The 15,227-nt window shown below is 43.9% G+C and overlaps 1 protein-coding gene across 6 annotated transcripts in view; it reads right to left on the bottom strand.

The window, feature by feature from the left end:
• Positions 1-15,227, bottom strand: part of Scm (Polycomb protein Scm) — a 94,881-nt gene that overhangs the window by 57,673 nt on the left and 21,981 nt on the right. For 5 of the 6 annotated variants that reach the window (XM_077632927.1, XM_077632925.1, XM_077632926.1 and 2 more), the window contains one exon: positions 11,261-11,456. In XM_077632927.1, coding sequence (XP_077489053.1) covers positions 11,261-11,456 — 196 coding nt within the window. Of the gene's footprint in view, positions 1-11,260; positions 11,457-14,009; positions 14,085-15,227 lie in introns of those variants that run through there. The other variant, XM_077632930.1, reaches the window with a different exon arrangement.

Raw genomic sequence — 15,227 nt, forward strand, 5'->3', positions numbered from 1 at the left:
GGGACCACCACTTTACTGGAGCACTACTGTACACAAATTTTCTTTATTATGCCAACATATGTCATTCATTGATGTCTACTAAAGCAAGCTTTCTGTGTACAAGAAACACCAGTACCATTTGCAAAGGGTTGTGTATCAGTCCAGCACAGCTTTTTACTTCCATTATTGCACCTTTGAAAGAAAACCAGTGAACCTATCTAGGAGGAGACTAAGACAAATGTCTCAGAAGTGCTCCCCCCCACCCCCCTTCCCTGCCAGTTGCCAACACTTGGCGCTACTGTTACAATGCAGCTGGTGCTGCTATTAAGCCTGCTATGCTTAGCGAGGCGGGCTGGGACACATTTTTCTTGTTTCTTATTTTCCTGCTGCCAATATAATGAAAGTAAAATCTCGTTGATACGATTCCACTAAATACGTTTTTCGGCATAATACTTTTTTTTTTGGTTCCTGGCCGATGCCCTATAGAGGCAATGTGTTTTTGTACGGCTAATACGATTGTATTTCCATGTGGGTTTACATAATACGATCGCAAAAACGTCTGTAAGTCTGCAAATCTCGCACAGTTTCGATTTTTGCACCAGGAGGCAGCAAAAGTGTCCTAGCGGCATCTGACAGTAGCTGCAGTAGTTGTAACTCTCCTAGTGCTCGTGGCCGATTTTTAATGTTGGACGTGACCTTTGCTAGATACGTGTAAGAACCACATCGCTTCAATGATGATGATGACATCAGAGCCAGTTCTTTGCAGCAGGTGGGCAGAGCTACTGAAATTATCGCATCAAGCGAAACCGCAGGCATGGTCAGACTGAAGAGGCGGCAACGCGCGCTTTGTATGCTCGAGGCTCTGCCTGGCTCGGCTAGAGTCCGACCGTGCCCCAGCAAAGCACCTGCAGCAGTGTGGTGGCCTGAAGCAGTGTTCGCAAGCTCACGCACGAAACGCATCGAAGCGCACCAGCGGTTTTCAGCGCCATCTATCCTAAGACATAGTACTCACGTTAAAATCATGTGACCAAGAAGCAGCGATTGGCACATGCATTGATGATGTGCTGCAGGCTTTGTCGGCTTGCACACGGACGGCAGCGATGCTGGTGATCGGACGCCCCCTTATCTGCTTTGTTTTCGCCTTACAGATTTCAACGACGAACCCTGCTGCGCTGGCCTCAAGACAGCACTAAGTGTGACGTCACGGACTTTTGCGCCCTCGCGCTTCTACCGGCCGAGCTGTAAACGGGTCACACGGACGGCAGCGACGGTGGTGATCGGACGCCCCCTTATCTGCTTTGTTTTCACCTTACAGGTGGGTTACCCCTGACTGCCTGCTGCCATAGTGCGCTGCCTTGTTCTGACCTGAAGACGTGACATTCTGACCTGAAGGCGTGCCTTTCGACGCTCAGCTTCCGTGAATTACTTGCATCTGCAGATTTCAACGACGAACCCTGCTGCGCTGGCCTCAAGACAGCACTAAGTGTGACGTCACAGACTTTTGCGCCCCCGCGCTTCTACCGGCAGAGCTGTAAACGGGTCACACGGACGGCAGCGACGGTGGTGATCGGACGCCCCCTTATCTGCTTTGTTTTCGCCTTACAGGTTGGTGAAAAACCTACTTTTCTACTTGCCATTTTTCTTTCACCACCGCTGCTGCTGCCGTGTTGCTCGCTGCTGCCTTGTTTTCTACCGTGCTATCAGTTGTAGTGTTAGGAGAAAGATTTTCCGAATTTAAGCCTGTATGCTGCACAAGCTATACCAAGGCTAACATGCCGGAGACATGCCCTTCCTGCGAAGAATGTCTGCCAAATGACGGACTCGCCATCAAGTGCGCCAAATGTGAGTACACCTACCATCTTGGCAATTGCTCTGGTGTTTCTGCGTCAACATATAAGGGAAAAGGCGAGAAAGGTCGCAAAACGTGGCGATGTCCAGACTGTCGCAAAACAAACGCAGGAAGCTCGGACACACCCAGTACGCAACCTGACCTTGCTGGCTGTTTAGCAGGCATATGTCAAAAACTTGATGCTCTTGCTGGCCTGCCTGACCAAGTAGATGAAGTGAAGAAGTATATTGAACGAATGTCAAAAAAATACGATGATATACTTGAGCAACAGGTAAAACATGAGAAAGAGATCTGTACCTTAGAGAAACGTGTCAGTGCACCTGAGACCAGAGTCGACGCTGATGATGTTGAGTCATTGAAAATTACTGTAAACGACCTTGAGTGGCGAAACAGAAATCTAAACCTTGAGGTGCACGGCATACCGGTGACAAATGATGAGAATCTGATGGAAAAGGTAAATGACGTAGCAAAATCTGTGGATTTGCCAGAGCTTACTTTGAATGACGTCGATGTTGTGCACAGACTTCCTTCAAAGCCAGGAAAGGTGCCTGGGATCATTGTACGGTTTTCAAAGCTCTGAACTCGTGACATGTGGTTTCAAAAGCGTACAGCTTTAAGAGATGCTCACTCGGATGTATCTGTCAGCGAAAACATGACGCGTCAAAGCCGTGAGCTGTTGCGCTATGCAAAGGCTTGGGCAGGTGAAAATGATTACCAGTACGCTTGGCACCGGAATGGGAAAGTGTTCGTTAGAAGGAAACAACATGATCCTGCGATTGTCATTCATTGTCCAGCAGATTTGGACCAGTTGTAAAGGCGGTAATGTGTGGCAATACGCGGCACTCTTTTTCCAGTGGCTCTTTCTACTGATCTAGTTAATTTTTCTGACATCAATAGATTCATTAAGCCTGATAATCTTCATTGTTGCTCTTGCATTCATGTTAATCTCAGATCTGGTCGAAATAAGCAAGAAGAACTTGACTGTTTTTTCAGAGAAGTGGAAACTTGTTTCAATTTTATTATGTTTTCTGAAACGTGGTTTACTTGTGAAGGTGACGTCTATGTGATTCCGACATACAAGTGTTTCTATATGAACCGATCCATAAGAAGGGGAGGTGGTGTTTCAATGTTAGTTTCGAATCTAATGGAATCAGAAATGTTGCCTGAATTTTGTTGTATTGCACCCCATTACGAAGTCCTGGCAGTCAAGTCTGGCACAAGGATATTTTGTGTCTGCTATCGTCCACCGGGTAGCAGTTCTGCTGAGCTCTTTTTATTTCTTGATTCATTCCTAGAATTTGTTAACATGAACCAATATGAGTTAATTTTAGGTGGCGATTTTAACATTGACATGCTGGCCAACAATAACACAACAATCGAGTTCAATACTTTACTTAACGTTCACTCCTGTGTAAATGTCATTATGTCACCTACACGGATTACGACAGAATCAGAAACACTTTTAGATCTTTTCATAACAAACTCCAAAACAGAAAGCTTGAAATCAGGCACCATTGCTTATGCTCTGAGTGATCACATGCCAATATTCAGATCTGTTAATCTCGCTCCGAATTCTCAACGACAACCCGACCAAATGTCATTTTATCGCGTTATAAATCACCACACGTTATGAGAGTTCAAGGAACGCTTATCTATTGTTAACTGGGAACATGTTTTTGAGGAAAGCGACCCTGACGAAGCATACGAAAATTTTTTAGAGATTCTTACTGACATTTATAATGCTTCCTTTCCGCTGAAGAAATTCTCCCAGTCAAAGAAAAGTAAGAAACCATGGGTCGACGACGACATGTTGCAGTTGATAAGAAAACGAGATAAACTTTACAGACTATTTTTACAAAGTAGATGTCCTGAAGCACTGAAAACATTCAAAAAATTTAGGAACTTCGTCACAAAGCAACTTCGCGTCGCTAGAAAGCAATATATTTATAACCGATTTAATTCAACTGGTGGACAGTCTGAAAAAGTTTGGAAGGTTTTAAAATCTATCTTCAGTAATTCTTCCGAACTGACCACAAAAATTATTCATGAAGGGATTGAGTTAAAAGGTTCTGATCTAGCAGATGCCTTTAATGACTATTTTCTTTCCTTTGCCGACACGTCAAGCGGCGACGTAAATCTGTCCTATATCAGTGCCCGAAATGGTGAAACAATATTTCTAACACCGGTTACAGTAAATGAAGTAATTACAGAATTTCCAGCGCTTAATAATAGTAAAGCCACAGATGCGTCAGGTTTTCAGATACAGCCCATACAATTTACCATCGACATTCTTGCACCTTGCCTCACCCATATCTTCAACCTATCCTTGGTTTCCGGCGTTTTTCCGCGTCTTATGCAAAGGGCAAAAGTGACAGTAGTGTATAAAAAAGGAAACCAAAATGAAATGGGAAACTATCGCCAGATATCAATCTTACTTGTGTTTTTTAAAGGCCTCGAAAAAGTTATTGTTAAACGGCTATCCTGCTTCACTGAAAGATGTAACATTATCACTACCGCTCAATATGGGTTTCGTAAAAATAGATCGACTGAGTTAGCTCTCCTTGCTCAGAAAGAATTCATACTAAAACATTTTGAAGCAAAAAATATGGTACTTGGATTATTTTTAGATTTTTCAAAGGCGTTTGACCTTGTTAATCACTCTGTGCTGCTCAAAAAATTAGATCACTACGGCATTAGAGGCATAGCCCATATGCTGATTTCCTCATACTTGTGACATAGATCTCAGTTTGTTAGTACTGCCGGTGAATGCTCCCAGTTGAAAGCGGTAGCTTCTGGAGTTCCACAAGGGAGCATTTTGGGTCCGTTTCTTTTTGTTCTCTATATCAATGATATTGTTCGCATCGATAGCACTGCTAAGTACATAATTTAAGCAGATGACACTAGTCTGTTTTTTTCGGGTACTTCAACGGTTGATCTCGCAAATCGAGCTAATAAAACCTTAAAAGAAATAAATATTCGGACTGCTCATAATCACTTAAGAATTAACGTTAGTAAAACTGCAGCCGTTATGTTTCACCCACGTCACAAACACTTTGAACTGCCTCTAATTGAATTAAACAATACCAGAATAGAATTTTTTGCAGACTGTGAAAACTCTAGGCGTTTACTTTGCAGCAGATATGTCGTGGAATGACCATATTAATTACGTCGTTAAGAAACTTTCCAGAACAGTTGGTATCATGCGCCGCCATTGCTTTAATTTTCCTACGTCAGTCAACATGTTACTTTATCACTCTTTGTTCTCTTCCATAGCCAACTACGGATGTATGGTGTGGGCAACAACAACAGCCGGAAATATTAACAAGCTCACAGTCTTACAAAAACGTATTATACGCATTGCATGTAAAGTGCCGTATTTCTTCCACACTGCGAGCCTTTTCCACCGACACAACGTTATTCCAATGAAATCCATGTATAATTATAGGCTGTGCCATAAATATAAACTCGCCATAATGAAAAATGATGACTCCTTACTTACACCTGCTGTGTTAGAGCAAAGCAGAACTGTGTATGATACCCGCGCAGCAGAGCTTTGGAATGTTAAGAAATGCCGCACAAACTATGGTAAACAAATGTTGCAGCATACTTTACCGACACTTCTGAACCAGTTGTACTGCCACAAGAATCTTGATGTCTCCAATATTTCTCTGAAAGAATTGCCCCAATTGTTCCTGTAGTTACCATTTTGAGTGGATGTGTCAATTTTGCTGTTCCTTATATTCTCCTCTCTGCGTTTGCCTTTATAGGCTCTTGGACCTAAAGTAGTTCTTTTTTCCTTTACATGCAGAATGTACTGCGTACTGAACGTACATGTGTCGTTCTATGTACTCAACATACGTGTTTTTTTTTCCTTACATTTTGTTTGATGTCCTTTTCTGCAGCCGTCAATGCTGCACTGTAAGAGGAAGCCAGGACCTTTCAAGCTGTCTATACAGCTTTTTTCCTGGCTGTCCTCGCAACACCTAGTTGCGGAAATAAACCTTCAAACCTTAATGCTTGCCATTTCTTGTTGCCATTTTGGTCTTCCGAGCGTTCTGCTTGCACTTGTTCGCACTTGTAGTTTCTCCTGCTTTGGTGCCATGTTTCACCCGTGCGCTTCACTATGTCCATGAAGTGGAAAGCGCTATCGCTGAAAGAAAAACTCGACATCCTCGCAAAAGTCAATGAAAATTCGCAGAATAAACGTGTGGACCTGGCACGCAAACTTTGTTGGCCTGTCTCCCCGCTGAACACGATCGTCGGCAAGCGAGAGGAAATTCGGAAGAACATACGAGCCTTCGGCGCCAGCATGAAACAAAAGGTGCCCGGCATGGCAAGATGGAAGATATTCTACTGGCATGGCTCAGAGAAGCAAGGGCGGTGGGCGTGAACGTGGACGGGACTGCTGTTCACGAGAAAGCAGATGAGATTGCACTCTCGTTAGGCATCGACGACAATATTAAAGCTTCGGGCGGGTGGCTCCACCGTTCCAAAATATGGCATGGCCTGTCATATAAGATCGTTTCCGGCGAAGGGAAGTCGGCCGACCAAAATCAGGTCTCCAACTGGCTTTCGACTCTGCCAGGCGGTGATTTCTCAGTACCAGCCAAGGGACGTGTTGAACGCAGATGAAGCTGGATTGTTCATCAACCTTCAGGCTGAGAAAAGTCTCAGCATGAAAGGTGAGACCTGTCAAGGAGTAAAAAGAAAGCAAAGAAAAAGTCACCGTATTGTTGTGCTGCAACGCTGATGGGACTGAGAAGCTTAAGCCTACTGTCACTGGCAAGCTCTGGAAGCCACGCTGCTTCTCGCGTGACCTGCGCCTTCCTGTCGTTTACAAAGCGAATAGGAAGGCATGGATGATCGGAGCCCTTTTCACAGAGTTCCTCACCCTTCTGGATGCCTGGATGCGTGCCGAGAACCGTCAAATTCTTCTTTTTCTCGACAAATGTGCCGCGCACCCTGTCGATACTTCGTGGATGCAATACATGTAAGTAATCTTCCTGCCGCCCAACTGCACCAGTCACTTGCAGCCCCTAGATTCAGGAATCATAAGAAACGTCAAATTTCACTTCAGGAGCTTGTTGGTCAGATGCTTTTTGGCCAAGATTGACCGGAAAGATGTCAGCTTGAAGGTGGATCTTCTTGATGCCATCCATTTTCTGGCGATGTCATGGGATCGCGTCAAACCCGAAACCATCGCCAACTGCTTCAAGAAGTGTGGCTTTTTTTGTGCGTCTGGCAATACGGTGGAAAATGAGGATGACGGCGCAGAGAGTAACATCCCGGATTGGGGTGACCTCAACGTCGATGTGTCTCCGGAAGAGTTTGTATCGCCGCTCGACCAACTGGCGACATGCAAATTATGCACTGTCCAAGACATCATAGCAGATGTTACCGCTGAAGAGGAGAGCGACACGCCGATGATTGCAGCGGTGATCATCGGCCATTAAATACTGCCAGTGCACTCGAAGCTTTGGACGCGCTTCGTGGCTTTGTCGTGTCTGCGGAGCTCAGTGATGAAACTGCTACTCGTTTCTACGAGTTCCAAAAAAGCTTGCTGCAGGACATCGAAAAACAAAAAGTGCAGCGCAAAGTGATGGATTATTTTGAAGTGCTTTAATAAAAGCAAGTTCTGTGCCAAGTATGTATTATTCGCGATCTTTTCGAGCCCGTTTTAGATAATACAATTTTTGGATAATACATTTTTATTTTCGGTGCCCGTTAGAATTGTATTAACGAGATTCCACTGTATGTCATAACACCAGGCCACAGGGAGCGGCTCAATTATGGGCAGGGGGGACGTGGCTTTCAAATCACGAAAAATGACCAAAAGTTCGGTTTTTCAAAAATCGAAGTATATAAATATTTGTATGCCTCATTTTCTACGCTGTCACATAGTTGCTTCATGGAAACCTGCCGAAAAAGATTTTTCAAAAAACTTTTACCATCTATGCATATCTTGAAAGGGTAGAAAAATGCCCTTTTTTTTTTAACCTTGGATATCTTTTCCCCCAGCAACCAGCAGTTTTTACGAAGGAGCTTACGAAGCGGCGTCTGCTCTTGCAATCTGTTAGCCACGCTTGCTTGAACATCTCGGGTTATATTGTTTCGGCAGTGCCATAAAACAGAGGTTTTGGGTTTGGACTTCTACGATCATAGATCGATGCTCCACTAAAAAAGTAAAAAATGGCTCATTGTTTAGACAGTGAAAGTTGACAACAGCCAAGAATGATAAGAAGAATTCCCTGAGATACTGCTGCAAGTGAATTTATCACGGACGGCTTCATTGAGACATATCCGAGCTATCGCTGCCAGCGCGTGTGCAAAAAGTAGCTTGATCGGTGGAAGCCATGGTGCGCAGTCGTGTTCTTTTTTGTGCACTGTTGCTAGCATGCAACAGCCGAAAACAATCAGCGGGAAGCATGCCACATGCAGAAAGAGGCAGCCAAGAAACACTCCGTTCCAAAGAACACCAAGGACTACTACCGCGGTGCCTTCAGGAGAAGTAAACATGGTGGTCACCTTATAATGGCTTTTCCTCAATACTGTTTTTCTCGCTTGTTGCTCATTTTGTGCAGCCATTCATTTTGACTGCATTTGTTTTGTTGCACTCACAGTACCATACTGCATGCAGGTCAAGAGATTCTTGGATTTCCAATTTTCTGAATTAAAAATTTCATCAAAAAAATTTTCTTCTCAGTCTAGACATGCCCATGGCAACTGCATCGCAAAAATTCAAAACTGAAACTTTTGTTTGGCGGAAAAAGAAAGCATGCCAACAGAAATGCAACAAATGTGGAACCAGCCTTCTAGCACATTTTCAGGCTTTTTCACAAAATCCAAAGCAGAAATATATTGTAGAAAAAAATGTTGAGGTATATAAAAATGAAATTATGTCAGAACAGTCATAATATTATTCCTATTAAGCTCAAAAATTTTCGTGCAAATAAATAATTTTTTTTCCTGAAAGTTTCGTACCCTCTTAAGGGGGGAACTGGGTCTTAATTATGTTATTAACAGACCAAATTTGATGAAACTCCGCAGAGTTGTTCGGTTTTTTCTGCTGATTTCAAATATGCAACAATTTTCCTTCCAGGAAAACTAGTTTTGGAGGTATTAGAATATTATCAGAAAATTATTGCTATTGTCTGACCCAAACAATAAGGAAAAACTGCTCATCAGAAATTTATTTTTAATACACAGGTATGTACTACAAAGTGTAAGGAGCGCGACACTGACATTAAACAATTCAAGATAAAAATTTTTACTGATGTAAACAAAAAATCTGCTTCCAACATTGCATCCATTATATTTTTCAGCTCCACAATGCAAAAAGAATTGTAGCTCTAGGTGCTGGGATATCCTTTGGGAAAACTTTCAATTGAACACAAAACACAGTTTGGGAAAAAGCCAAGAAATGCACAAAACTAAATTTAATGAGTGAAAGCAAGAAATAATTACACATTTACATTTGCAGAGGGCTAACAAGCCCCAGGCATATAATCTGAATTATCTTTGCCATCATGGTGATTTTTCAGGGACTGCTGCAGGTGGTCACTGGATGCATGCTTCCGTGCAGATGCCCTGCTTCTCTTTTTCTTGCATGTGTTTTTCACTTTCGACACCTGGGTTCAGGCTGAGCCCGCCAAGGATGGCTGCAGATGTTTTTGCCTTACCAGCATTGAACTTCATAACAGTTTCAGCCTCCATCATAAACAATAAGACATGGGACTGTTTTGGAGCAAGTGCTTTCATTGCCACGCAAGCACTGCTCAAGGAGAATTTTTTTCTGAGAGACACTCATATATAGGGAGCAGGGCCTCACAGAGATGGGGAGGCAGGTTGCGGGGATGCCTTGGTGCTGGCTCACCCCTGGCCTTTGCTGCATTCTGCTTGCACCAGTAGCTAGGTCCTAGTGGGCAAAATGTTTGATTGGAGGTGATGTGGTAAAATGTGGCCTTATGCATAGCATCCATATCTTTATGGGCCTTTAGTGCACATCCATAGTAGCAGCTCATTTTGTTGACCAGGTCTCCAGTCAGTCTCCTTGTTGTTCCACTAAGGCTCTCGGAGCCAAAGACTTTGTGCTTGGCTACGGAATTGCATACAGCTGTGCCCATGCGCTTTTGCATGCGGCTGACAGTCTTCTTTTTCAACGAGTATGTATCCATAAGCCTGCTGTTTCTCCAAGCCAAGATATGTCCTGCTGTCGTCATCAGAAAGTATTGTTGTGTACCGCAGGTTTGTGGCGCTCAAGCGATCTCTTGGAAAAGAACCACCTCCACCTCCATTTCTCCTGCCTTTTTTGAAATATTTATTTTTGGCAGACATGGGTTGCCTTCCTTGCTTGGTATGGAGGGTCACCCTCTTTAGGGCCCAACTCGCATCCCGCACAGTAATTGCTCAAAACAGCATAATCAAGTATCAAGCCACTAAAGAGCTCAATCATCGTGCCGATGCCGATATGAAACAAGTATCCGCGCGTCATCCATGATCCATCATATAAAGCGGCAATGTTTCCTGAATTGCTCATATTCAGTTTGGCGTACAACTCGCAAACTGACTGTGCACACTTGATTGTGAGTTTATTAGCCGCGCGACTAGCAGCAGATGTCTGCTTGTTTTTCACATAAGCCTGCCATGCTTTTGTGTGCAGACCATGATGGCTAACATTCATCGCTGAAAATACATTGTTAAGAGCCGTTTGGCGATTGCCAGTAGCGTGCGTTTCATGCACACAAGAGAGTTCACGACGTAAGGGTTCTGCTTTTGAGTGCCCCCAACGCTCAGCAAATTCCCCGCTGACGAGATTGCGCCGCAGTCTTAGCAACTTGAACACAAGCCTGCATTCCCGCTCATCTCTAGTTATGCATGGAACAGGAGCTGCACACCGCAAAAAAATTGCCATTTAAGCATCGATTTCATTTCATTTCATTTTTATTTCCTTATTTCCTTTTTATTTCTGTTGAAATTTGGTCAACAGCGACAATATGAATTCTTCCGGACAAAATATCGAACTTAGAAGCGTGAAATTTTTCAGACAGGTGCAGAACGAGCTGCAAAAATCGAGCAAAAAAAAAACATTTTTTTAAGCGATTTTTCGGTTTCAAAGACCTGTGTCCCCTCCTTCAGGTACAACTTCATACTGATTCAGCTTCCTCATGAAAGATACTGCAGCCCAGGGGATGTATGCCATCTCTGAGCTGCTGTGCTCGAGCAGGTAACAAACTGCAATCAAGGACACCCTTGCACAAGAAGTGAACAAGACCCGAGCTACCGTCGGCACCACTGTTTCCTCAGCCATCCAGCAGGGGAACTGGAATGCTCTTTTAGCCATCAAGCTGCACTGATTAGCTGCACCAGTTAGTATGGATTCTCCGAAAGACAAGCAACACTCCGCCAGCTCACCTACAGAAGGGTGCCACTCACCAGAGCTCTCATACTGGTACTGGATCTGGCTGTTGTGTGGCTTGAGCTTGGGCCGATCCGAGGCAGCCATGGTGGTTGGGTCCCGCAGTCGGTACTTGTCTAGGCACTCCGTGCTGCAGAACTCGCGCAGCTGCCCATTGTCCTCCAGGTGCACCGACGCACCGCGGATCACAATCTCACACAGGGCACAGGCCACCTGGTGGAGGTCAGGAAGGACAAACCACCACTAAGCACTGCAACAGCTCTGCATGCAAGAATACGGTTGCACAAACCATCGCTCCACCTGTTCCAACCATCTGCGATACTCCTTTGAGCTAGTCGTGACCTCACTACGCAAGGTGAGAGACTTGTGTTGGATGGGACCATGGTAACCTTTTAGAAATCCTACATGTGCACTCAATTTTATTAGCACAAAGTACCACCCCAGCCAGCCAGCAAATGAGCCACAGACTGCAGGTATTAATTATGAGCCTACGGGAATACTCTCCTTCAACCCTCCATTCATGCATGTGCTTTCATGATTTCGTACGCATTGCAAGTAAAGTGCCATATTTTTTTCACTCCGCAAACCTTTTCCGAAAACCCAACATTATACCAATGACTATAGGCTGTGTCATAAATAGAAACTCACAATAATGAAAAACGATGATACGTTGAATAATCTGGCCAGTTTAGAGAAAAACAAAACAGTGTACGATATGCGCAGCACAGAGCGTTGGAGACATATCGCACCAATTATGGCCATCAGATGTTGGAATACACTTTACCTAAGTTACTGAACCAGCTGCACTGCTGTGATAACCTTTTTTTGTCCGACGTTTCTCTACAAGAATTGCGACAAAGATTCATGTAGTTTAAGTTGCTACTGTAGTGAGCACCCCCCCTTGCCCTCCTGTAGCCCTTTTTTTTTCTGCGTGCTGCATTCTGATATTTTTTATTTACAAGTATATATGTATTATATGATGCATATGCTTTCATGATGTTCCCATTTTTCCTTTTATCTGTTCTTTGTTCTTGTGCTTCTGCCACCGTCAATGCTGCTGTGTAAAGAGGAAGTCAGGATCCCTCAAGCTGTTTATACAGCTTTTTCCCTGGCCTTCCTCGCAACACTTTGTTGCAAAATAAACTTTAACTTCAACTTCAACAAACCAATCCATATTTCAAGAACCACCACTGGGGATGCTACCAACGAAATGATCACCTACACGTGCAAAATGTTCAAACACAGCTGACCAGCCAATCAAAGGGCTGTTGCAAAGCTCAACCAACTCAGAAAACTTATATACAGCAGCTTGGCAGCTTGCTGACAAAGCGCAGATACCACCCCCCCCCCACCCTTCCTTCCCCCCTCCCTCTCTCTCTCTCTCTCTCTCTCTCTCTCTTCCCCCCCCCCCCCCCCCCCCACGCAACATGACAATGCCATACTCCCTTTCTGAACTTTCATAGAAGTTCACTGGCTTCACAAGGGGCCCCAGGATTCCTAAGCCCCGTAACTTGCTTGCTTTTAAGAACAGCCACTAGGACAAAGAAATATCTGTCTACTCAAAAAAAGAAAAAAAAAAAACAACCACTGGTATTGTAAAACAGCATAAAATTCTCCAAGTGTACAAAAGGTCATTGCAGATATCAATGACTGAACACTACAAGCTTACACCTATGCTGTTTCATATCTGAACGCTAATTTTTGTTTGACAAAATGTACACAAAAATCAAAATCCTTCCCAAGATGTGCAATAAAGCAAATGCAATCACCCATGCTCCAGTTTGCCATTTCCTGCAACCACAAGACCCATTTAGTACTGAAAAGCACTTAAAAATCTCTCTTAAGAAAATCATACAAAACTGACGGGTTCCCTCCTTGATATGGCATTTCTGACAAAAAGGTCAAGTACAAGGTCAGGCGTGGCCAGATCCCAACGAGCATGCCTATCAAGCACACATTTCACAGATTCCAAAGCAACCAAAAGGGTTGTCAAAAGTCATTCACAAAAGGGTAAAGAGAGTGCCTTGACAACTGGCCGTTGCATGACCAGACTTTTAGTTGGCCTTTATACAAACTGTCTCTCAGCGCTGTGGAATGAAGTAATGCACACTAAAGAACTTCCGGGCAATGTGCCACACCGGCAGAACTGGCAGTCCCTGGAGGTTCCCACAAAAGGTGTGATGCAGCAAGCCCACCTTGGTCATGAACTGTACCCCCGTCAGTGTGAAGGACTCTCTCGACACTGACTGCAGCACTCTACAGATTTCCAGGAAGCTTGGAGTGACAGACTTCTTTCCCGTTCAACGACCTTAACCTCATAGCAGCCACAAAACTTACCAAATGACATTTTGCACTCCCCCCCCCCCTCCCTCCACCCAAAAAATATATATACAGCACTGAGCTGATTGTGCAAGCTTGCCAGCTTGCTTTGACTAATTTTTAAGTGCCAAAGTGGCAGTCAGTGGGGGTTAACAAACCTTTGTGCATACTACCTCTTGACAGATGACCCTGCTTAGAAAAATCTCGCTCGAAGCAGTAAAATTTTTTTTCTTTAATGTGGTGCACTTACACTACAAGCTCAGTAATGTGTAGCTCCTGTCTCCCGTTAGCATCAGGCAAAATGGCTTGCAAGCTCAATTATTAACAAAAAATAACTGCAATGCTGAACACACACAGCTAGTGCAATATTTTGTACTTTTGTTTCACCACCACCCCCTTATGTCAGCATCAGAGAAAAAAAAATGAAAGTAAACCGCAACCACAAACCTGCTCGCAAATCTGTCGCCCATTGCTCAGAGGAGGCACATATGGGAGGAAACTACACAAAGGGCAGAAAGAACAGCTGTGGAGCACCGCAAGAGCGCACAGAGACAGGTGGCTCGCAGATGCAGAGTGGGGAAGAGGGGGAAACAACGGCGCAGCAGGCTGTCAGCTCTTGCGAAGGTGAGGAAGACAAATTCCTCTCAAACGTTCCTCCCCGTCAGCTGCCAACACTGGACGCTACACTTGCCAATGCAGCTGGTGTGGATGACAGCCAAGAGAGTACCCGTTTGATACACACAGAAGCTTTGCAAGCAAAGACCAACAAGACAATGTTCCCTTAGTTATTTCTTTCTTACAATTTGGCAAGGATATTTATGAGAAAGTTAAAATTACTTGTAAAATAAATTGTAAACTGTAGAGTTTAATGTTCCAAAGTGTCACATGGGGTTGCATATGAGGGAAGCCACGGTGGGAGGGGGGTGCACTGACACCTTTTGCATTTCGCCTTCATAGTAAAGTTAAACTTAATTACCAATGATTGTATTGACCATTCTCTCAATTAGGGTAGGAACATATGTAGGAACATACTGAATTGCAACCTCTGTAAGCTCAAGGACTTGTGTATTGCAAGCAAGCTGCAAGCTCATAATCACAACAAAGCTGGATCCTCAACTTCACAGCCACCACGTTCAACAATTTAATACTGAAGCAGTTATCTCTGTAATATACCTAGGTGTAACAGTTCCGAAGCTGATCCTGAACTTTGCTAATATTTTCATAACTTACAACAGTTGGATTAACAAATTAAAACATATTCTCTCTTTGCAAGTGAATTGCAAACAAGAAGCCTACTACTCTTGTGAACCCAGACTGAATACGGCTCCACGGTATGGGATCCATTTTTTGGACAAGACTGCAGCACATGCAAAACCAGCTTGGACCGCTGCATATAATCCATGAGCACCAAAATGTTGCCAGATTAAAACACCCCAACTTTCTATACAATAATATTTGTTTTCCCAAGCTCTTTGTATACAACTCATGCTCTAAAACTGGCCCTTCCACAGTAGCCATTCCAAAGTAACTCCTTACATTGCTTACATGAAACTGTATCGGTCCTCCCCGATTTCTTCCAGAAAATTTATGGCTCTTTATTGAATGCGCAAACTTAATTCTCAACATCTCTAGGAAAACATTTTCTGGGCATGTGACACCACTCAG

Source organism: Amblyomma americanum, chromosome 7 (genome assembly GCF_052857255.1).
Source record: "Amblyomma americanum isolate KBUSLIRL-KWMA chromosome 7, ASM5285725v1, whole genome shotgun sequence".
In the NCBI taxonomy this organism is placed as follows: Eukaryota; Metazoa; Arthropoda; class Arachnida; order Ixodida; family Ixodidae; genus Amblyomma; species Amblyomma americanum.